A 24,478-nucleotide genomic window follows, 5' to 3' on the forward strand; every position below is an offset into this window, starting at 1 on the left:
CACTGAGCTACAACATTCAAAAAACCTGCCATGGATATGGGCATACTTCAAAAATAACCACAGGGAAAAGAATGGACAATTTATTTATTATTTTTGGAAAATAAATGTTTTGTATTTTAGCAACTTTATATAAAGGAAAGAAAATTATCTGGATTTTAATAACTAAGATTTAAAAATTTGGCCAATTTTTTTTTTTCATTTCAGAAACTTTCGTATTCGCTAAATCCAAGTTTAGATTTAGTGCAATATAATATCATATGTCCTGCTATTCAGAGGACACACGACTATAATATTGAATATACAAAGTCTCGTTAATGAAACCAGTGGAGAGTTGAACTAACAATGCGATTAAAAAGGAAACCCGCCCGTGTTGTAAAATAAAACAAAGGATCGTTCGATATATTTTTCCGCTTTATTTACATGCAGTATTGCTGTACGTCATGTAATTACAACAGCCAGTACACTTCGAATATGACTTTTCCTTCATTTCTTGACATGGTTCAGCACTGTGAAGGCTAATACTGATACAGTAATGTCTCTTTGTACAGTCGAGTGGAAACTGATTTCCAGACAGTAAAAGCTTACATGAAGCTGCATTAATCTAAAAATCAGTATTTGAAGGTAGTTGTGTTCGTTCCAGGTTTCCCATTCACTTCTTTGAAAATAAAAACATGTAAGGCAGGGTATTTATACATTGCATACATATGTTAATACTTTGTTAATGATGAAATACATATTTTTAGTGATATATTTACAAAAACATTTGAACACTGGACAAAGCAGCTGAGCACCACCAGGAACACAGAGTTTCCTAAGCCCTGTGTAGGGAGCGTTTTTTTTGCCAGAAAACCAGATTTATTTCGGAAATAACGAATGAGGATCATGTACGCTGATAAATACTGTTTTAAATAGTCTTTCATAAACAAGCCTCATGCTCATGATCTTCACATTAAACATTCTTTACAGCTTAATGATTCTTTTAAACCACAAGGCATGAACGACAGTGATGACATTTCCGATGTAAAAACCAGACACTTCCTTACTTCTGGTGGTGACAAAGCAAACAAAGTAATACATTTTTTCTCTCGTATAAACAATCCATATATACAACAAAACAAAACTATTTACACGAGCATAAATATATAAATATAGTTTCTTTCATACAAAAATAAATATTGAATCTCTTCTGTTTTTGTTTGTTTTATATCCCTTATGTTCTTTCATCCGTCATGTAGTACTCGCTCCTCTAGCTGGCTTTCACACTGGATCTTGAAAACGTCCTTTTTTGTCACGTCTTCAACTGATGTCGTCATGCCAACAGACTCTGATGCAGCTAACAGTGACAATTCTGGAGAAAACAGAACCACTGTCAATAATAAATCAACAATCATGGCCCATTTAACCAAGTTTGAGCATTATGGTGGATCTGAAGCCTATCCCTAGACACCATGAACACATTTAGACCTAGCAATTACTGAAAGATGAAGATGTTCATTCACTAACCTGAACATGAGCTAGCAGGGTTCTCCTGCACGTGTACAGGGTGATCGTGGCTCAGGAGCTCCATGGTAGAGTCGTCTGGTTCACAGCAGCCATCGTCTTCTACATGACCAGGAACACTGTGGACAGCCAGCACACCACATTAGTCAAAGTCTAAATCGCTAGTAAGGCGTCGCTAAGTCTGTGATAAAACCCTGGTAGAATCACGGTTCAAAAACCGATAAAACTTGATTGCAATTATGACTCTTACCCCATGGAGTAGTGATAATCATGGGCATGTCCATTAGAAAGTCTTTGAGGCAAAAATTTGCCATTTTCCATTTCACAATCTGCATCCTCCTGCAAAAGAGACAGAATTTCACTTTCCTGACAAACAAGTGTGTTATTTATTCAGTTAAGAAAATATCTTATTTGGTTTTAATCCGTCCTGCTCTGGTGCTCTGTGCATGCGTACCTGGTGTACTCCAGGAAGGTGGTGTGTGTGATGTTTCCCGTTGACCATGTACTCTCCTTTGGGTGCGTACACAGAATGGCCGGAGGTCAGGTGGGAGTCTACAGGGCAGTGCCCTACTAAAGCCATGCCCTGCATCGGCACCATGGTGTACTGGCAGGACGACAGAGGTGCAGCCACAGCTGGAAAGCACATGTCTGTCGTTTGCTCTGTAATACAAGTTAAGAATTTTCAGCAGAGCTCAGCAAAATCATATAAAACATAATTACAAAATCATATAAAACATAATTACACACTTCTATTCCACACAGGAAACAAACGAACTGATCAGAGATGTTAACGTTCAATTGTAAAGAATTATTAACCAGTGGCACACTCACTCTGCTTGGCCCAGGCTCTCCACAGACAAAATGGAATAAAGGCTACAATGATGAAAACAAGGGCTCCAAGCACCACCACTCCCACTATGAGGTACGGTAAATCACTGGGGCGTGACATAGAGCCTCCCAAGTCTGGCCGGTGCGACGAGGTCTCTGGAGTCGTGTGCTTCTGATTGGGTCGAGCTGGAAGAGCAAATTAAAATCTTTAAAGAACAGCAATGACAATGGATCTGCAGGGTTATAAAGCAAGCCTGTATGTGTGTGTGTGTGTGTGTGTGTGTGTGTGTGTGTGTGTGTGTGAGAGGGAGATTAGGAGAGCTTTAGGAACTCACCTTTCGTTTCTAGGATGACCACATTGCCAAACTCGCTCACACCCCCCTCGTTAAAACACTGCATCTTAATGTCGTACGCGGTTTCGGGCTGAAGGCTGGTAATGGCGTGCCAGTATCGATCTCCTGAAACATGACACCGGTTTTAACATGTTTTCACCGAAAATATACCACATTGCCAGTGGACTTTTTTATTTTTTTTGTAAAATGACTCACCGTCCACAACATCTCTCTTATAGTCGCTGTCATTATCACTGTCGGTGGGTCGGTAATAGATGAAGAAGCCATATATCGGGGTGTTATTCACCGGTGTGTACTGAGGAGAGAAAAGGAGTTTCTTTACTGACAGAGTGTGATAAAAAGCAAACATCACAATTTCCTCAGTTGTCAAACCATTAAAAACAATACATATTAAGTATATACACTACAACATATACATACAAGAACATATAGTCTGCAGAAGTTTGGTGTAGCTTGAGAGTGTACTCACAGTCCACTTGAGGATGATGGTGGTCTCATTGATTGCTTCAGAGTAGGTGATGTACGGGCCATCGACAGGCCGGGGGTTGGTCTGATTGCTTCCCATCACTGTGTAAGCTTTGGATGGGGCACTTGGAGGACTCGCTCCCAACACGTTCACTGCCAATACCCGGAATTTATATGAGGTGCCTGAGACAAAAAAAAACAAAGACTTGTTAAAGCTAAAGTCAGAGATTTATAAAAGGTCAAATATATCAAACTGATTTTTAAAGACTACACTATATACACTTTCTACTTATTATTATAAAAAAAATAAAGGATGATCAGTGATCATAAGGATGCGGATAATGAAGCACACCTTTCTCTAGGCCTTTGATCTGTACAGAGAGGCGTGATGGAGAGATGTTGTCCTCCGCTACCTCCCACTCCCCACCGGCTACTCCATCCTTCCTCAATTTTTTAAACTCCACTCGAAAGCACTGAATGGGAAAGCCCCGGTTCCCACGGGGAATCCACGTCACGTAAGCTGAAGTCTCAGATGCTGTGGTTACTGTCGGCCTGTCTGGAGCTTCAGGGGCTGCAAGCACATTTACAGGGAGTTCAATTTAATGCCAAATTTAGCAATGCTCTTATGCATGCAAATGGTCTACACACAAACACACACACACACACACACACACACACCATAGCAAACTTACTGTTTTCCTTATTTTGAGTTAGGATTGAAAAGAGGTCAAAAGACAAAGAAACCAAAGTTAGTATTAAACATATAGATTTGATTAGTGAATAGTGTAGACTGAACATGAATTGGTTATTGAACGGCTAAGTGTGTAAGAGATTATTACAAACACAAAGTGCCCCATTTCTAAATGCAATTAATAAATAAATAAATAAAAGAAATGCATGCAACTTCAGTCAATTACTTACGAGACAGACGTGACGGTGACACTGGTGTTTTGGGTCGCTCTATTGGTCCGCCTAAAACCTTTCGTCCTATGAAACAAAAATAAACGTTTGACATTTATATGATTAAAATGTGATATCACATGCTTGGTAAGTCTAATATTAGTTAAGCTGCAGTACCAGTTCTGAAGGTCATCATAGCAGGCTGGCCCTGTCCAGCACAGTTCCTCGCTGCCATCTCGACTTCATACAAGCTGGCCGGCTGCAGTTTGGCCAGAATCAGCTTGTGCTCTAAACCAGATATGTTCTTTATGGTCCACTCACCGAGAGAGTCACCAGACTGAGAAAAGGAGTAAGAGAGGGAATATGAATTGACTGAACTTCATATTTTTTTATTTCTATATTTATATCCAGAATTCACAGCATTGCTAATAATACTAACATAAATCATAATAGGCAAAGTAGAATTTAACAAACAAAACCTTACAGTATGTCAGTAAACTAAACAACTCATTTTTTTAACAACAGTTAAACAACAGTCCCTCATTCTAGATTTCTGTCAAGTTGTGAACTAAAACGTTTGCCTACATAAATTTAACGAAAAAGTGTTTTTACCTTTCGGTACTTCACAACGTATTCCAGGACGGGCGCCCCGCCATCATGCCGAGGCTCCCAGATGAGCTCGTAGTAGTCGGCTGTGCCAGTGCGTGGTTGGCTGAGGATGACTGGAGCCTCGGCCGGTGACACGTTTCCAGGGATCTCTGAGCAGTCGATGAAAAGGTCCGTGTTGGGTGCCACGGGCCGAGCAGGAGGCAGCTCTCGCAACACCTGGTCTGGGCTCAGCGGGCGAATGAGGGGCAGTCGACCCGGCCGTGAGGGTGCTGAGAGAAAGCAATATAACAGCAGATTTAACACGGGCAGAGATAGAAGCATATTTTTACTTTTGCAACACACTGAAGTGAACATATACAAGCACGTATATGCAGTATCTCACAAAAGTGAGTACACCCCTCACATTTCAGCAACCTTTTCATTATAATCTTCTCAAGGGACATAACCATAGAAATGAAATTTGGATATGTTTTGTCAGTGTGCAGCTTGGATAGCAGTACAGATTTACTGTCCTCTGAAAATGACTCATGCAGCCATTATTGTCTAAATTACTGGCAACAAAGTGAGTACATGCTAATGAATAACAGCTGTACATTGTGTAACCATGTAAAGCCACATGTCCTAATCCTCATGTTCATGTTTTTGTCTGCTTGACAGGACCATACAAATTGTGTATCTTGTATTAGAGCAGTTAAAATTTGCAGCTTTGGTGAATTCCATGCACAGGAGGATTAGGGCAGTGCTAGATAACAATAGTGCATACAAAAAAAACCATTTGACACTTTGGACACAGTTTTGTGTACTCACATTTGTTGCAAGTTATTTAGACAATAATGGCTGCATGTTGAGTAATTTTCAGGACAGTAAATCTGTACTGCTATACAAGCTGCACATTGACTTCTCCACTCTACTTCTATAGTTTTGTCCCTTGGGGAAGATTATACTAAAATGGTTGCTGTAAAGTGAGGGGTGTACTCACTTTTGTGAGATACTGTACACAGGCTAGAAAGGACATACCAGCAGGCAAAGTGAGAAGTCTCGTGGCAGCCTGGGCTCCGCCCACCCAGTTCTCAGCCATGCACTGGTAGACTCCGTCGTCCTGCGGGCCCACACTGAGCACACGCAGCATGTGTGAGGAGAGGCGGTGACGTGATGATGGTGAGATTGGTTGAGCGTTATGGAGCCAAACCACGGTGGGTGCCGGATTTCCCCGAACCTGACAGCTGAACCTCACGGTGTCGCCCCACGCTGGCTCCTGCTGCTGCAGGTCCACCCGCACCTGAGGAGGCTCTGAGAGAGGATACAGGAAAGTAGGCTGTGTGAGGAATCTACAGTATATGGATGTGCATCTTGCCAGGAATTATAAAACAGTTTTTACTGTTCATAACACTATAAAATTTTGTGTTATAGTGTGGGAAAGTAGTTTTCTATCAGAAATTTTCTCTCTCTCTTCTACACTATCCTTTTTTTTTTCTCATTTTCTCTTCCTCCCTCTTTTTCTCTCTCTCTCATACTTGATGGTTGGCTGCTAATGAAACAGCAAATGCTCGTCAAGGCAGCAGAAGACCAGGTTTAATCAATTGCATCTGGTAAAAGAGACGAACCCACAAAAACAACCCCAATCATTGTCTCACACACACACACACACACACACAGAGCTCTCAGATTTCAAAATGGCACCAGTTATTAAACAGATACAACATCCAGGAGCAATGGTAATCCAAACCCCTTAAACGTCTGCCAGTATTGCTCTTTGCGGAGTATAAAATGTCAAATAGTCTTTGCAAGCTTAGTGAATAACAGAAATACGTAACTAATGTAGACCCTATGTTGTCCCAGCATGACCTAAGGACTTACCGATCACTTGGACATCGTAGAGAATGGTTGCTGTGCCAGGGGAGCCCATGCCGTTGTGGGCATGGCAGGCGTAGGTGCCCGAGTCGCCGTCACTTACGGCGTCAATCAGCAAGTTGCTGAGCAGAAAGCGAGTGTTGTTTTTAGGGCTGAGCTCTCGACCGTCTTTCGCCCAGGTGACCTGAGGGGTCGGGGTGCCACTCGCTACACACTCCAGAACCAACCCGTGGCCTTTACGCACCGCCATGGTGCGGGATGCCGGAGGGTAGATGATCTTTGCTGCTTCAGATGTGGAACCTGGATTTAAAAAAAAAAAAAAGACTGATTAATAAACAAGGCTACTAAGTGTGTGACTTTTTAATCTGTGTAAATACAAATCAGATTTTTTTATTTGGGTAAGCATTCAAAGGCTTATTTTAAAATCTTAAATTATTTGTTTTTGTGTGTGTGTGTGTGTGTATGTGTGTGTGTGCGCACACTCACGGCGTACGCGCAGGCGGTCAGTAGAGGAGGAGGTTTTGATCTCCTGAGTGATTGGATTGTAGGCAGCGCATTTGTAAGGCCCTTCGTCCTCCTGGGTGGCGTTGGCGATCTGCAGGTTGCCCGATGGCATGATGAGGTAATTCCCTACAGTGACATGACACGGGGCAGAGGTTATCACATCACCTTAAAGCCCCGCAAACACAAAACAAACTGCATTAAAGACTGTGCACAAAATCCCTCTACTTGTTAGTGGATTAGGGGCTGACTGCATTAAAACAAAACAATATTAAAACATTTTATAATAAGAATAATTAAAACAATTTTGTTAAAAAAGGTCAAACTTAATGCAAACTAAGATAAATAATATATTCCATTTTCCTGATTTATAAGTGGTGTGTGATTGCTCGTTCTAGTTTTGCCGTTTCACATTTGGCCAAATAAAGGATTTATTGGCTAAAAACGCTATTTAAAAATATTTTTCTAAAATGTTACTTTATAAAAAATAAATAAATAAATAAAAACATAATAGATAAACACAATAAAAATAAATAAATAAATAATGCAACTATAACAGAAATGAATAATAATAAAATTAAACAAAAAAACAAAACATCCTTAAGAAACATTTGGGAAAATTTTTGAATTTATCAACATTTTTTTTTAACTAAATTAAAAAGTAATTTAAAACTACTGCAACATCAGCGTTGAGACTTTTCCTCTCTTCTTCACGAGCAGTAAACTATGACTGTAAATGCAAGATTTAACGACCATCAGGGGGCGCCATAAATTCAGTAGAACTCCAACAGTTTAGAGAACATTTTAACAGAGAGGCCACAGCTGCCAGAGGATTACATACCAGGCATGGCATGAGAGACAGATTTACAGATGACATAAATAATTGGTGAAAATATTCAACAAAAGTATTCCCATGTTTCAGCTTTTTCCTGATAAGGGGCTTATCTGAGTCTAAGTGATAGCAGAATGCAGATAAAATGGCCAGCATTCCAGCAAAATCAGGTTCCTGAGATGAGACGAGTAAAAGAAAGAGGAAGGAATGAGAGAAGACTGATGGAGCGTTGCAAAGATTTTTTATGTCTTTACCTTTAGATGTTTCGAGCCACTCCTGCTTAACGCTGTAGCGGACCTGCGCCTGGGGCTGGCTCTCAGGGAGGTGACACTCGATCACCGCCGTGTTCCCTTCATCCACCTCGATCTCCTGCTGGTCATCAGGCTCAAAGTCTCTCAGTTCTACACACACACACACACACACACACACACACACACACACACACACACACACGGTAACTAAAAACATAAATTTACATCCAGCATCCAAAAAAACCAACAAAAACAAACATGAGCACTGTACAAAAAACACTAGTCACAACAAATGAAATGTTTATTGTACAATATTTGGTTGGTGGGGAATTGTGATGCTTGTGCACAGACAATGTGTCACTTATTTTTAGCACAGTGACAACTCATTTTCCAGCAGCATCAATCATCGTAATAATGAGAACATAATGGAGATGCTTTCTGGAAGTCCCAGAATGCAACGACGAGTTGCGGCAGAGAATCGGCTCAGCTACAAGGTCTATGAGATGATGGGCAAATCAAATCAAATCAAATTGGATTTGTCACATACACAAATAAAATTTGATTTAATTTGATTCGCCCATCATCTCATAGACCTTGTGACTCATAGACATCTCATAGACCTTGTGATATGAGGTTTGAGGAGCGTGTACATAAATGAGGTGAGAAAGCTGAACAGAGCTTCAGCAAGCAACATGGAGGAAAAAACGTTAACTAAGTAGGCCAACAAAGTCAATTATGGTTTAACCTAAAAAAATTAAAATAAATAAAGATGGGAATCTACTCCATGATGTGTTTTACGAATAGGAACTGAGTGTAACTGTATGTCGTTTGGAGCTTTAAGCAGGATATTGAATGGGCTGACACCCAATAACCTCAAGATACAGAGCCTGACAGTCTGCTTGCACTGACCTCTCATTTGCCCATTAGCTAAAATGAGGTCAGAGGCTAAAGGTGACCTTTAGAGTTGCAGCAAAAGAAAACCAGTCTGGGCTGCAATGCACCACACAACTAACCCTGAGTGCGTGTGAAGGTTCTCCTTTAGAGAACAAGGATTTTTCTTTTCCATTCTAACAATAAATTTTTTTCCCCTACAAAATTGTTGATTTCTCCTCTAATGGAAACAGGCCGGTTTCATTCTTCTGAGGTTGTATGAACTATTGTTTGCTGCATTCTTTGGCAATTCTGAACTCTTTCAGTCATGCAGAACTATGATGAGTCAGGGTGAAATCGTGTAAGGTTTCGAATCCAAAACACGACTCGGGACTGAAAACAGAGCTAGCTGCCTGCTCGGGTCGTCTAGCTCAGTGTCCAATTCTCAGCACAGATACGGGAGCTTTGCTTAGTGGTTTGCTTTCAAAGATTAATTTGCCCATGGATTGGAGATGGAACATCTAAGCATATGGCCGTTTCAAATAAGATCGCACATTTGCGTTCAGATCTTCAGTATAATAAATTGCTAGTGCTTGTACACACACGTATACACACACACACACACACACACACACACACACACACACACACCCCATTCCAAAGGAGATGAGCATCCCAGGATGTGTTCAGACTGGGTGCAGGCTGAGATTGGGGTGGGGGGGTTGGGCCGGAGAAAGGCGGTGTGACGCTCCGTTTGCTAAATCAATCAGGGCCTTTTTATAGCCTCCCCCACCCCACACTCCCCGCCTGTCTCCCAAATTCCACCCAGCACACCTTTAACCCCCTCCTGTACCAACCCCCATGCTCCAAAACACACATTCCTGCTCTCAGTAACCCCCATTACTCAGTCTCAGGTGAACCAGGAGGGCTCTGAGAGAGAGAGAGAGAGAGAGAGAGAGAGAGAGAGGATGAAAAGAGAGGACACTGGCATGTTTGTAAGACAAAGTACATCTGCTACAACTCTAGGAATACTCCAACCTGAAGTAGTCCTTTAAAGTCGATTCTTTGGTGTGCAGTGTAGCCACAAAGTCGCTATCGGGAAGTGTGTGTGTGTGTGTGTGTGTGGAGGATGAATGCGTGCATTGTGTGTGCGTGTGTCCTGGAGAGCCAGAGAGCAGCCGATGCTGGGAGTCACTTAGGATTAATGGTATTTATGAAAATGGATCTGCTTTGCTTCCAACTCATCTTGGCAACTGTTCCATACACGCTGCAGGCTTTCTTAGCATTCATCATTCTTGTGTGTGGGGAGCTGTGGAGTGTGTGTGTGCACGTGTATACGTGTGTGTGTGTCTGTGTGTGAGAGCAAGTAAATGTGTGTGCCCGTGCTCCTTCCTAGGAAGACTGGAATATGACATTAAAACTGACTCACAGAAAGCAGCTACAGTCTGTAACACATCAGTGTGTGTGTGTGTGTGTGTGTGTGTGTGTGGTTACTAGGTAATCCAAAGATGAAACAAAACAGACACTGTAGTTCTGCATCCAACCTGGCAAGCTTTTTAGCTGTGATAAGAAATTTATCTTACTTATACACTGAGCAGCTGAGGGTTAAGGGCCTTGGAGCAGGAGCAGCTGGGATTTGAACTCAGAACCTTCTGCTCATAGGTCCATCACCTAACCCACTGAGCTACCACTTCCCGTTTGCATATTAGTAGAGTACCACCTATAATTTTATTAGCAAACTGCTACACTGACTGCTTATACTCACCTGAGGCATATTTCCATTTTCTCCATGAAAAATTAACCGTTTGTATGTGAAGCGAAGAAACAAAACCACTAATTGGAAACTAATTGCACTGTTAGTGGGGAGCTGAAAAACACCACTCCTGCACTACCATCACACTGCCCCGAAGGTTTTCAAGCCAAACATGTGAAAAAAATTGTTGTTAGTCGCTGAAATTACAGCTCCTTGCAGCAAGTACAACAAAGATTAAAGCTCACTTGTCGGTCGTTAGTGTAGGGTGAAAGTGTTCAAACTACTCGGCAGGTGAACACCATCGGGGCTTCGATTAAATTCGTGGCACGTTATATGCAGCCGATGTGTGTGTGTGTGTGTGTGTGTGTGTGTGTGTGTGTGTGTGTGTGTGTGTGTGTGTGTGTGAAAAGAGAGAGAGACGATGAGAGAGGAGTGTGTGTTGGCTCATGGGTGAGGGCGAGGAAAAGGGAGGCTTGCTTGTCTCCAGAAGAATTAGAGTGGAGAGGTTGAAATAAAACACAGCCGTCTCCCCGGTGGGAGTGAGCTCAGACAGGATTCCTACAGCGGCAGATACCAGGCAGAGCCAAGCTTTTTAACGGAGCAAAGACAAATGAGAAAAAAAGCCACACAAGTGAAATATGGAGACAGGATTTTGTGCGCACGCGCACACACACACACACACACACACACACACACACACACACACACACACACACACACTCCCTAAAGACTTGTTCCCCTCTCCCCCTAGATGATGGAAGAGAGGTCTTTATTAAATTAAGCTCCGGCTACAATTCCACATCTGCAGCCCCATCAGCCTGATTCATAGGGAAGAGGGGCCTTATCACTTACATCTGATACATACCCACACACACACACACACACACACACACACATACACCGTAACTCGTTTTTATGCTTCAGGAAATGGGAGTCTGGGAGGGAGAGAGAGAGAGAGAGAGAGAGAGAGAGAAAGGGAGGGAGAGGCACAGAGGGTCCTTGGAGGCAAGAAGGGAGGGAGAAGTAAAGGGAGAAAAACAAAAAAGAAATGAAAAAAAAAATTAAAAACAGGGAAGGGGGAGATTGAGACAAGGGAATGTAAGTGCTCTTTGAGTGCGGCGAAATTTAACGCTCCATAAAACACTTGGAGGGAAGAAGCTGAGAAGAGAAGGGGAAATGATGGAAAGTGTTTTTGTCTCCTTTGTAGAGGTTGTGACGGAGACAAAGACCTCATCACGTCTCATCTTCATACTGGTTCCTGTCTCAACTAGCTGCAGTCACTGCATGACACAGGCCTAGCATTTTCCTCAGACATGCACATGTGCCACTTGTGCGTGCACAAACACACACACACACACACACACACACACACACACACACACACACACACACACAGAGAAACTGAAAACTCTTCTTACACACATGCAGCCAATCCAGAGGAATGCAGTGGAGAACAGGGAGGAGGCCCTGCACTAATGGGCCTGTGTCAGCACACACACACACACACACACACACACAAACACACACACACACACACAGGTTATATTATACCCCCATATGTTGGCCCCAGCAAATAATGGCCAACAGCACACATGCACATCCACACACACAGCAATATGAGCACTGAACTACAATTTGGCACATCACCACTGTACACAACATCCACACACACGCACTTCATCACTGTCCAACACAAGCACAAGCGCCAAACCCCGCTGAACTAAAATTGCAATGCTGCTGCTCACACAGACGCATTCTCAAACACCGAAACTGCGACAGGGATCACGAGCGAATCGTTTGCATTTTCTTGATCGCTTTTACTCATCGCTTTGCTAAACAGTCGTGTAGGGTTTTATTTTATATAAAATTTATATAAAAAATCTTATAGGTAAGAAGTTGCATAGTAATTATTAAAAGATGCAATTCCCAGATCTGTCTAGAGATCTGTCTAGAACATGAAGCAGGTCATTTATATCTCCTCTGAACTGATTGATTGTTGAAGATATTCAGACTATATAATGTAGGAAGGTGCAGCACACACTCAAGGTGATCAGCTACGATTTATACTGACAAGAGAGAAAAATTAATTGTGCAACATGGTGGATCTAAAATTCCCAGCTGTTACACCACTGATATTTCCCAATAGGAACTGGGGTCTAACTGTACAGACCCCATATCACCCATACAAAGAATCTGTGATTTCTTCCCGTGTGTTAGACGTTGTGTACTCACTAGCTGCAGTGACGTTAGCAGGCATGCTAGCTCGTGCCCCGACCCTGGTCCTGGCCACACACTGGTATCGCCCCAACGTGCCGTTAGAAAGGGAGGGGATAAAGAGCACGCCCGGCTGCATCACCACGCCCAGCTCAGCCTCTTCACCGTCGGCAAACAGCTCACGCCCGTTCAGACGCCAGCTGATACGGGCCTGAGCGGGTTGAGCTCTACATCGCAGCCTCACACTGCCTCCCAGTTTCTGCACCTCAGACTGTGGTTCCTCAACAAACACTGGGATGTCGTCGTCTAGATGAAAAAATAAAAAATAGCATGACTTCTCTTCAAATGATGCTTACAAAAATGTTTGGGTGAACGGTTTAGTGCCGTTCCACATCATTCTCACCACATAAGATGCATTTGAGGGAAGTGAAGTTTATGTAACTGTAGATATGAAGTAGGGAAACTTACCACTGAGAGCTGAAGAAACTTGCAGACAACACAGAAGAGCTGAACACAGAGCACAGAGCACCTGAACCCTCAGATGCCATGCTATTCTGTCCTCCATTCTCGGCATCTTCCATAGACCACCTCTGCCACAGAAAGAGAGAGAAAGAGAGAGAGAGAGAGAGAGAGAGAGAGAGAGAGAGAGAGAGAGAGAGAGAGAGAGAGAGAGAGATGATCAGCAAAACTTTTAACAAAGCAAAACAGAGGGGTGTAAGATCAGTAGCCTGAAAGTATCAGTAATTTCAGTTATACAGCAATAGTTATGTAGCCTTATAACTTCCCTACTACAACAGTCACATCACAGTTAAACATACAAAGAAAAAAAAAAAAAAAACACTGGCCAGACTTTGTTATTTGCAAAACAAGAACATCAAAGAAATGCTGTCTAATGACTACACCTACACAACAATCTCCTTCAGAAGACAGACAGACAAACAGACAGACAGACAGACAGCAATAAAATGCAGTTTAGCATCTAGAAGTGCAAAAGTAGCAATTGTGTAAATTACTAAATAAAATATGCAAATATATAAACAGCATGTAATAAATATAAAGGCTGTGGCAGTGGAAAATGTGCAGAAGCTGTTGAGTAAGTCCACTTTACCATTAACTCACTCACTGTATGTTACTACACTACACCTCCCTCCCTCCCCACTCATCAGTTTGGGGGGGGATTGGGTTAGTAACCAAAACAGCACCCTGGAGCTTTTATACTTAAAAACTAACTAAAAAAAAAGTGAGACTGTCACTATGATTGAAGTGCTTTAATTTGAGAGGATTTACTTTCAATGCTGGAACGTAAAACCCGCTACGCCCGCACCTCCTCGGCGTGTTGTTAAAGCGGGCGCCGGGATACTGGAGCCGAAATCTGAGCCGCCCCTCATTCAGGTGTAACTGATACAGGTAGAGGCCCAGATAGAGGCCCAAACACAGGGTGCATTATTCATCCACAGTGCAAACACTGAGAGACAGAGTGTGTGTGTGTGTGTGTGTGTGTGTGTGTGTCTGTGGGGGCACTAATGGTCAGTCTATTAACAGTTAATGCAGGAAGGAGCTTCTCTCCCTCTCTTTCTTTCTCTCGCTCGCTCACTGCCAAGTTTCCTGAATTCTTTCCTGTCAGGTTAAACTAACAACTTCCCGTCAGGATGAGGAGGGTGGTCCATTGCTCCCAAATTGCAAATATCTCTCTCTCTCTCTCTCTCTCCCCCTCTCTCTACTTCACACCCATCTATAATTTCAAAGTAAATGATTAATGGCACTTCACACAATGGCTCGGAGATCCAAACATGGCTGGGCAGAGACGAACACGAGCTTTATAGAGGAAAATAAATAGCGCTCATGCTTCAGGATGTGAAGCTGTTTGAGCTGCAGAACCGTTAGCCGTCCAAGCCGAGTTTCACTCCGAACAGAACGCAGTGCATTTAAAGAGTTTAAGGTCGGCCCTAAACTAATGTTTTCCCTTCTAACGCCAAAAAACAAACAGAACCGACTGAAACAATGTCATCATAGACACGTCTTTTCCTAAACAAGAGGCTTGTCTTCCTCATTAATGTCAGTCCAGCCTCTCTCTCTCTCTCTCTCTCTCTCTCTCTCGCGCTCTCGCGCGCTCTCGCGCTCTCGCGCTCTCGCTCTCTCTCGCTCTCAAACACACTATTTTTTAATCTCATTACCCAAGCGGAAAGGACTTGACACTGAAACTTCATCTCCAGGGGGGAAGCGTAACAAGTAAGCAGAGCTCTTGTCCATCTGCACAAACAGCCAACACGCTCAGCAGCAGAACACATCTGCATTTGTCCACATGGCGTCCTAACAGCTGCGTGAAAAGTGCCATATTGTTTGTTGATTAATTCGTTTGTCACAGTCCTTCACTACGAAAACAGGTGGAGTTTTGTCCATTTTATTACTACAGTGCTGCCTACTTGCTGTCTTTTCTATACTTCTTTTCTGTCTCTATTAGTGTTTACCAAGTCTCTCTTTGTCCATCATTTGCTGTCTGTCCTTATCCCTCACTATTTGTTTTCCCTAATGCCTGTCTCTCCCTCTGTCCTTCTTCTTTGTCCCTTCTGATTTCTTGCATTTCTTACGCCTGTTGTATGTCTTCCTGTATCATTCAGTCTGTGTCTCTCTCTCTTCCATCTCTTTCTGTCCCCCCGTCTCCCTCTCTCTTCTGTCTCTCTCTCTCTCTCTCTCTCTGTCCAGCTCTTGGATTACAATTTGCATTCTTTCCATTGGAGCGACAAAATGCAGCTCGTGAAACCCTGGCAGCACACGGAGCCAGTGACTGCAGACTGCTGCTGATTTATTATTAATATACTCTTTTTTATTTTATTTATAAACACCACAGCCAGTACAACACTTCAGATTTACTGAAACAATCCCTGTTCACTTACAGAATTTTCTTCCGTGTCGGATTGTCTCTATTGTCAATCATTAAATCATTTTAATCATTCCAATGCACTAATATCACCTCAGTCATTTATGAATGAGTGTAGAGAGTTAAGAAGTCACTCTACAAAGTCTCATTGTCAACGAGTCCTTTTTTTTAATCTTTGGGTCACTCTGTGCACTATTGTCCCCACGGCCCATGTGGATAAATTCATTTTGACAACCCTGCTAATTGGATAAACCATCTCTCTGCACTCGGCGAGAGCCTCTTCACATTCCACCTGCTTTCTGGTGCGTAGGAAGAAGAAGAGAAGAACGAGGGATGAAGGAATAGGATGAGGAAGGGGTGGGGGTGGCGGTTCGTCTTAGTGTCTTAGCTCCTTCTCAGGAGCTGAGCTGTTGAATATTTATCACCCTTCTCTCTCTCTCCCGCTCGCTACCCATTTATGTCCTTCAACAGCCATCGCAAATTCTCCAAACAACACAAAGTGTCCCCCTCCTTTAGATAAACACATGCGGTGTCAAGTGTGAGGAGAGTTGGGTTCAACTGGCTGCGCGGGCTCACGGCCCACAATGCCCGAGCGAATAGCTGCCATGCGGGAGGCCCGTTGCTCGGGGTGACGCTAACAGGCAGAACGCACCTTAATAGAGTGGAGAGTCATTGTAAAGCAGTGAGCCGGCGCGAGGACAATAACCCCAAGGCCTCCGAGTGAAAAGAGAGACGCTTCTCTGAAGGGCCAGAGGAAGAGCTGATGGGCTCAATGGTCAAAGGGAAGGGCCGAAGGAGGGGCCCAGAGGGGGGTGGAGGGGCTCGATGACCAAGTGTGGTGATGGTGGCAGTGAGGAGGGTGGAGAGAAGGCGAGTTGGGGTGGATGTGAGATTGGGGGGGGGGGTATTACATGGTTAAAAACATCCCGCTTTATAAGGGAGACGTGACGCAATAGATCAACGAAGCAAGTGTGTAAAATGGTGGACGGATGTAACATTTATTTGCACACAAACCTGCTGCTTTACAATTCAGCAGTATACAAATATATTCAGGGTGTGTAGGGCTAAAAAGTTAATTATTTAATTAGTTGGTCAATGCAAAAAAATAATCTGTCGCTCTTTTCAATAATGTGGAATTCAGCGAAAAGATTCATTATCCCGTCCTCCGACTGAATCACTACACCATGTGATTGTCTGTTCACTAAAGCACAAATCATTCGAGCCGAATTCATTCCCCCTACGCCGACTAAACTTCTGGAATGTTCCTAGCGGTGCCGAAAGGCTGTACGGCAGGTGGAAACACAGCAGAATTTCATTGGTGCTGTCTGGACTCTAGCAAACATCAGTCGTTCACAAGCTTGGAAATGAAACATCAAAAGCACCACTAACGAGGTCAATGCTCCCTCCTCGATAATACCCTCCTCGTCTAAGTATTAATGAGCAGCAAACCCCGAAGGCCCACACTGACACGGGAAAAGAGAAGAAACAGAAGAAAAAAAAAAGAAAGAAAAAAAACACTAATGAGACGCAGACGTTCTCAAGGGGATTAACGAGCAAACGATCAGGCCAAGTACAGGATTTCTAATCAATTATGAAGGAGGGCATTTGCATAATTTATAGCACATGCTCCAATTAGCAAAGCATGCGGTAATTAGTGGATCCGGGCAGCGGCGTGGTCACGTGACTTCACGGATCAGTTTGGCTACAGGTTGCCTTTCAGACCTTTGAACACACAGAGAAGATACTGAACTACTAAACAATACCCTCAAGGTTTCATTTGTTTTATAAAGTCAAACAATCTACTACGCTCCGAGAAAAAAAGAAACATCCATAGGCACTAGGTTAGGAGCTGACATTAAATTTAACACACACACACACACACACACGCACACACACGCACACACAGGGAACTAGGCTGAGGCATGTTGACAAGTCTCCAACAATAAATCCCAAACTCCCGCAGCAAGCACAGACACACAAGGCTGTAAAATTCTCGTAAGCATAAATATGTAATTCTCTGCCTCAGCACACACACACACACACACACACACACACGCACACACGCTAGAAGTGTGTAGTTTTGCAGGTGAGGGGAGGGAGAGAGGGATGGAGAAAGTGAGTAAGGGAGGGATAGAGGGGCCCCCGCTGTTCTGGCAGCTCCTCCATCACCGTGAATGGAACCAATTTGAAATCAAAAGCAATTTCTCCACATTATTCAGCAGGAACCCGGAGCGCTCAGACTGCCTGTCTGCGCACCAATAAGTCTCTCACAACGAAAAGGAAGGGGCAAGTGGGCCAAGTGCGTCATACAATAGTAATAAAATGTGAATTAACTGTTTATAAGCACCAGTTGATCCGATAAAGAGCAGTTGCCTTAGCAAAATATGAGCAGAAGTATACACAACGAATGAGGAAAGCAAACATCGACGACCAAGCGCAATCTAAAAACAAACCGTGAGGGGTAGCCCATAGGTTTGGCGCACGCGCGCACGTGGCTTCTGTAAACACCTGCAGGACCCATGACCACATAGTTTGAAGACACATCAAGGTCAACACCAACCGCCAAACAAACAAACACTTAGAACTGCTACATCATACTGCAGCCTCCAAGCTTCTGAACAACATGCCAGCCTTGATCCAGACCAGAACAATGAGTGTTAAAGGGAAAAACCCCATGATTTTTTTTTTTTTACTGAAATGCGTCTGGCCATTGATGCGGGGGCTGAATCATTAGCTGATGCCGAATTGCGTTATTCCTGTCAGAATCAGAGGGTCTGTGTCACTGTGGTTATCAATGCAATTTGACAAATTTTTATCTGACTCAATACAAGGGGAAATATTCAGGTTAAAATACTAAAGTGCCGCTGCATCACTCTCTCTCTTTAGGTAGTGAATTGTCAAACCAAAATTCAATTCCATATTGTTACACAATCACAACACATTCAGAATGAAGACCACTGTTATAGCCTTTAATGATGATGTTCTTGAGTTACACCGTCTGAACGCACCGGTCAAGCTACATAGCTACAATTCTGTCTTTTAGAGCATAATTTATAAAAGTAAGTGGATAACATCTTGGCTAATTTTATTTCAGTTTAAAGATGAAAATGACGGTTAGAGTTGTACAGAATCTACATCCCAAGAACTACAAAATATGACCTCTGAACTGAACCCAGACAAGCTTAAAAACAACAACAACCCTACCCAAAATAACACAAATACTAAATCAATGAAGTAAACCAGCATTTTTAATCACACAAAAATCAATTGTAACAATGAAAAAGTGCCAAAATGTTCTAAAAAAAAGTGACCCGATATAAACCGTAAACGTGCGACATCTACTAGCACCTACACTCACGTATACAATATTAAAAAGTCTGCACACTGATGTTATGAAGTTTCATTAAAATTACTTCAGGTCATGACAGAAGGTACGAGTGTTAACTTCTCCCCAACCCCACCTTTACACCATCACTTACACAAACTGTGTGCATTCATGCAAATGAGCAAAGCATGAGATGGAGGGCAATGAGGGCAAACAGCATCCTCTATCCACACTGAAAAGAATCTGTGGTGTGTGCGAGTGTGTGTTCAGAGCTTGTGCGTGAATGCAATATTGATCGTGTTTGCGCTGTAAATGAGAGTTAGTGCGTGTGTGTGAATGGAGTGTGTCTCGGTTGCTCTTGGCTCGTCAAGCGGCCCTTAATCTCTGTTTAAATATCTACTTGACAAATGCACACACTGGGCTGTTTGTCCTGACACACACACACACACACACACACACAAATCTTGCTTACTTATGAGCCTGGAGTTCATCAGCTGGCTCAGGACCCTGTGCCAGACGCACTCATGCAAACAACAGAGTGTGTTTGTGTGTGTGTGAAAGAAAAAACTCGAGATGTCTTTTATGCTACAGATATCACTGATCAGGAATAGACATTATATGAGAGGGAAAAAAAGTGTTGTCTTTCTCTGCACCAATCAGAGAGGGGTCTGGATGAGGACACGCCTTTCTTCAATGTGCACACAACATGTTGTAAAGCACCAATCAGTGCCTCCAGGGGCTCGAAGCAGAAACACAATCGCTCTGCCACATGGCCGGTGTACCACAGCATCGTTCCCTTTAAAGAAAATGTCACAGATGGTCCACATGCATCTGAAATTCAGACTTATTCGATTTGGTGTTTGCAAAGAAATTAATTAAGAAGGCACAGAACACAAGTCCATAATTGAATTACACTTATGACGTGTCATGCCATCGCAACAGTATCAATACTGCATACGCTCTTAACTTTACTCTCCATAGTTACTTACACTTAGGATTTATATTATTCAGCAAAACTTACAACCCTGTGTGCTTTCTGATTCCTGAGATTTGGAGTTCAAAGAGTAAATAAACAAATGGGGAAAGAGCCTTGAATAAAATCCAATCGAGAAAGTAAGCTTGAGAAACCGAGGGCATTTCTCAACAGTAAGGTGACGAGCTCTACATTCCTTTAAGAGAAGATAATCTTGATTGGAGAGCATCTACTCCTCCAGCGCGTGCGCACACGTGCACACACACACACATACACACACACACACGCACAAGCTCGCTGCTTGTTGCCTGCAGGCTGTTATGGCTGCGTGAGCATACCGGCTGAACATAAAAGTCTACCCTTAGGAAGCTTTTTTTTTTTTTTGATCCTTTCGTGAATTAAGAGTGAAGTTACACCCTTTAGGAAAACAATAAACCTTTTCCAAAGGCAAAAAAAAAGGGCCTCCCTGCCAGAAACACGCTTTCAATCAGAAACAGGAGGTGACCCGAGGGAAAGGACGGGTCTATAAAACGTGATTTCACGCTTCCCCCAAAATCTCAACCAAATGCATTTTACTTCCTGGGCTCCTCAAGGCTCTTCCGTGGAGCTGGAGTTATAATTACTATTATTATTACTATTATTACTAAAGCCTGAGGTGGTGACGAGTTCCTCCGCTATCGTGCGGGTAGGGAGGAAAAAACGTCAAGTTTTACAATCTCCTGACATTTAACATTACAGCTGTGATGTGCTGAGACAAGCGCCTTGACCTTTAAAACACGTTCTGACCCTGTAAAGCAAGCAAATAAGTTCACACTAATCATGTTTTTTCTTCTTTTGCCTACATGCACTTTCTTCTTGGCAATATCCTCATCATTCTTCATCTCCCTGAAACATAATACCCTCAGCCCTCTCTCTAATGCGTCTCGATCGACCCCTCCCACCCCCCCAAAAAAAATTACCCGACCCTGCTTGCTCATTTACCCCAGATACCCGTTACACCGAAAGAATTTCAGGGCTGTGGGGGCACGTCGGCGAAAATCTACATCTGCACAGGCTAATAGGCCTTTCCCACATAGCGCCCAAACCAAATAAGGTCAGAGTGCCACGAACGCCAACAATATAATCAGGCTGGATTCAATTATGGAATAACTTTGATCCACCCGACCGCCAATCATCATCAACAAAAACACTGCAGCCGTGTTGTTCTTTCTCCCCCACCTCCTCCCCTCCACGCAAATCGAGTTCAGTGTGATCGAATATCTTCTCTTTATGCTTGTAATACAATAACTGAATTTTGATGACTACAGCACTGACAGCGTTACTGCCCCTTTTACTGTCAACAGTGTTTTTAGTACACGATGAAGCAGTCTGGCCTGGGATGTGTTCCAAATGATAAAATGATCCCTGAAACCCGAGTCCTTCAGCGATCCTGTGCATGCATTACCTCCTAAAATCCCTGAAGGCCAAATACATAAAGCAAAAAAAAAAAAAAAAAGTTGCCCAAGCACGCACAATACTGATTATTAACACTGGTGAATATAAATGCTTTCACATCTACGCATGTTATTTTACTGTATCTCAGAGTACATTCAGTTCCTCCTAAAAACTATAACGTGATCGTCTATTGATACACAAACCTGATTAGACTGAATGTTAAATACCTTAACATAATAGTATATAATCTAAAGAGACGTGGAGCTGAGAGTCATTTCATGCCATGATATAAACCAGCTGTTTATGTGCAGTGATGTTATCAGGAAACATTCTGTATTACTGTATAAATATGAACAAAAAATAAGTATTCAATCCTATATAAACTAATGGGTATAATGTATATGATAGATTTTTTTGAACCAGGATGTGATTCATTTTCATGTTTCATCTCACAAACTGTAGATATTCTAAATATTATACTACATTAAATACCTGTATGTTGTGTCAATCAATTGCTTGAACCTGCAGCATATATATTATTAAATGAATCAGTAACAGCTCAGAAAAGTGATACAGAAAAGATGCAGTAACAGTATAAAGCATAAGCTTAGATGCTGAGTTAAAGATTTAATATTGATTGACATACACAAGTGTGTATTACTATATAGATAATGTTCCTGGGAAGATTTATTCCTTATAATTACATCAAAAAGCTCACTATTGGCCACTATTACATAATATTTATGTATTTTGATAAGACGTTAATATACACACAAACGCACATATATACAGCTTTTACTCAGCAAAATATTCAACATGTTCCTACTAATACAAAAGTTAAGACGGAGGATTAGTCACTAATTTACGAATAAATTATTAATACTTATTAGGCTAATAAACATTTATGGTGGTAAATAATTAAATAAAAATGTGCTCTATAAACAAAAATAAATGAGAAATCTCAGCATCAGACACTGAAGCTGTCAAACATACAAACTTGTTGAATGCTGATTAGAAATTATACAAACGGCTTATTTTACACACAAATCTAACAAGCAAACAATCAAGAAAACCATTTAATTTTATATTAATATCTGAAAAATCTGTTATATGAACTGAAACTTGGAAAAGTAAGGATTGTTTTGACCCCCCACAGTAAATACCATCACAGAAACCAGCACCAGTTCTATCGTCCAAACTGGGACACGATTTAACTGGTATAATAAAACATTTATTATTACTACAAATGTAAAATTAATAAGAGACAACATGCACAAATGCTGCATATAATATCTATATCTATCTATCTATCTATCCATCTATCTATATATACACACATACATATACACACGTGTGTGTGTGTGTGTGTGTGTGTGTAGATAGATAGATAGATAGATAGATAGATAGATAGATAGATAGATGGATAGATGGATAGATGTATTAGGATCTAAAGTTATGGAGCTTAGCATCTCAGCACCACATCGCTCATGTGATAAGTAGCTTCTGAGGAGGGAAATAAAATGCACAGAATTATTATTATTTTTAGATCTGCACGGTGTTTAAACACAAAATAAAATCTGTACTACTGTTTTATAAAGTCGGAAAACCTTTTTAACGTGTTTTCTTTTTTTTTAAGGCGACAATCAAAACAAACCAGTGTGTCAGAGTGAAAGGTTCAGCGTTAGCTAGCTTTAGCAGGAGCATCATGCGAGGGCAACACACAGCCTTCTTACCTTTAAAGCTTCATTTCTGCTTCTATTCGTGTCCCGAACACAACGTTTCAGCCATAAAACACGATTCAACACCATCTGAGATATATTACTATTATTCTAGTTAACAACAATACAAGGGAAAAAACACCCAGCAGCGGAGGAGGACGGGGGGCTAAGTTCAGGGTATGAGCGTAAATGTTTTCGGAGACTTACCACAAAAAAGCTGGAGATGAAGTGTTTTTTTTCCTCTCGGTTTATTTTTTCCGCAAAAAATAAAACAAAAATTGGTGTAGAATTTAATCCGAAACCCAACAAAGTAAAGAATTGTGAGTGTTTCTTTGCCTGTTTTTCTCCACCCTTTAAAGCTCGGAGCTAGTTTAGTAATTTACTGCGGTGGGACCGACATTTTCTTCGGCTCCCCCAAACTTGTCCCATTGAAAGGCCGTTTTTGGATGACTGAGCTCTCACACAATTCTCCCTTTGGCTCTGCTTCTGCTCCTCCCACTTTCCCGAAAAAAAAGAGGGAGGGATCTGAACAATAGATCCCCAAATCTTAAATCTGCACCGGGAGCTCTGACTCCCTCTGCACCTCCAGCAATATATAGACAAATCCCAGCACACAAGCCTGATTATCTTCTGCACCTTCATAACCACTTCTGAGCAAGTTATTAAAAGGAAATTAAAGAATCCTCCAGACAGAGAATCCCCCCCTCCTCCACTCCTCCTCCATGCATTCTCTCTGTCCTGTTTTCCCCTGATTTGGTATGCGATTGTCCCCTCAGGGTTTTGCCCCTGGTTTAGATTGTGCCTTCTGCATTACTGAGGCTCAGGGTCCATGTTCACAGCTGCGGTGAACTACAGAGATCACATTGAGAACGTAAAAACCCTTGTCTATATTTGGAAATTTCTGTTTCTACCCTACTTCAGCTGTGGATCCACACGGATCCCGCAAAAGTACACTATGTATTGTTGCACTCAGGGACTTGTTTTTGGGACTTGGAAGAACTTTGTTGTCTGTAAGAAGTTTTGTGTGCTCTCCATGTGTCCTTCTGGGATTCCTCTGAATGCACCTGTGTGTTTGTGTTAGTGTACATGTAACATGTTTTCCCATCCAGACACTCCAGGACAGACTCAGGATACACCACCACCACCCATTTATGACTATTTTGTCCAATACTCATTTTAAACCCAAACATTTTTTTTACAAACTTGCCAAGTCTGATTCATAC

General features: G+C 42.2%; 1 protein-coding gene across 1 annotated transcript; it reads right to left on the minus strand.

The window, feature by feature from the left end:
- Positions 1 to 398: 398 nt before the first annotated feature.
- On the minus strand, positions 399 to 23,757 carry boc (BOC cell adhesion associated, oncogene regulated). The gene is made up of 19 exons (XM_046833761.1): positions 23,463 to 23,757; positions 13,396 to 13,517; positions 12,946 to 13,233; positions 8,094 to 8,240; positions 6,993 to 7,136; positions 6,513 to 6,806; positions 5,673 to 5,945; positions 4,659 to 4,924; positions 4,224 to 4,383; positions 4,068 to 4,133; positions 3,499 to 3,717; positions 3,151 to 3,329; positions 2,877 to 2,976; positions 2,664 to 2,786; positions 2,332 to 2,514; positions 1,955 to 2,160; positions 1,751 to 1,839; positions 1,504 to 1,619; positions 399 to 1,348 (listed from the first exon to the last, which is right to left on the minus strand). Exons 2-19 carry the CDS (start codon positions 13,499 to 13,501, stop codon positions 1,221 to 1,223), a joined length of 3,087 nt encoding a protein of 1,028 aa, XP_046689717.1. The 5' UTR covers positions 13,502 to 13,517; positions 23,463 to 23,757; the 3' UTR covers positions 399 to 1,220.
- Positions 23,758 to 24,478: the final 721 nt, after the last annotated feature.

Source organism: Silurus meridionalis, chromosome 21, assembly GCF_014805685.1.
Source record: "Silurus meridionalis isolate SWU-2019-XX chromosome 21, ASM1480568v1, whole genome shotgun sequence".
In the NCBI taxonomy this organism is placed as follows: domain Eukaryota; kingdom Metazoa; phylum Chordata; class Actinopteri; order Siluriformes; family Siluridae; genus Silurus; species Silurus meridionalis.

Bases quoted from the DNA above. Each gene is read 5' to 3' on its own strand.
- boc (XM_046833761.1), bottom strand. From the start codon at position 13,501: ATGCCGAGAATGGAGGACAGAATAGCATGGCATCTGAGGGTTCAGGTG. The intron at 7,137-8,093 runs GTAAAGACATAA...ATGTCACTGTAG, and splicing joins GTGGCTCGAAACATCTAAAG to GGAATTACCTCATCATGCCA. The intron at 2,161-2,331 runs GTGAGTGTGCCA...CTTGTATTACAG, and splicing joins GAGAGCCTGGGCCAAGCAGA to AGCAAACGACAGACATGTGC.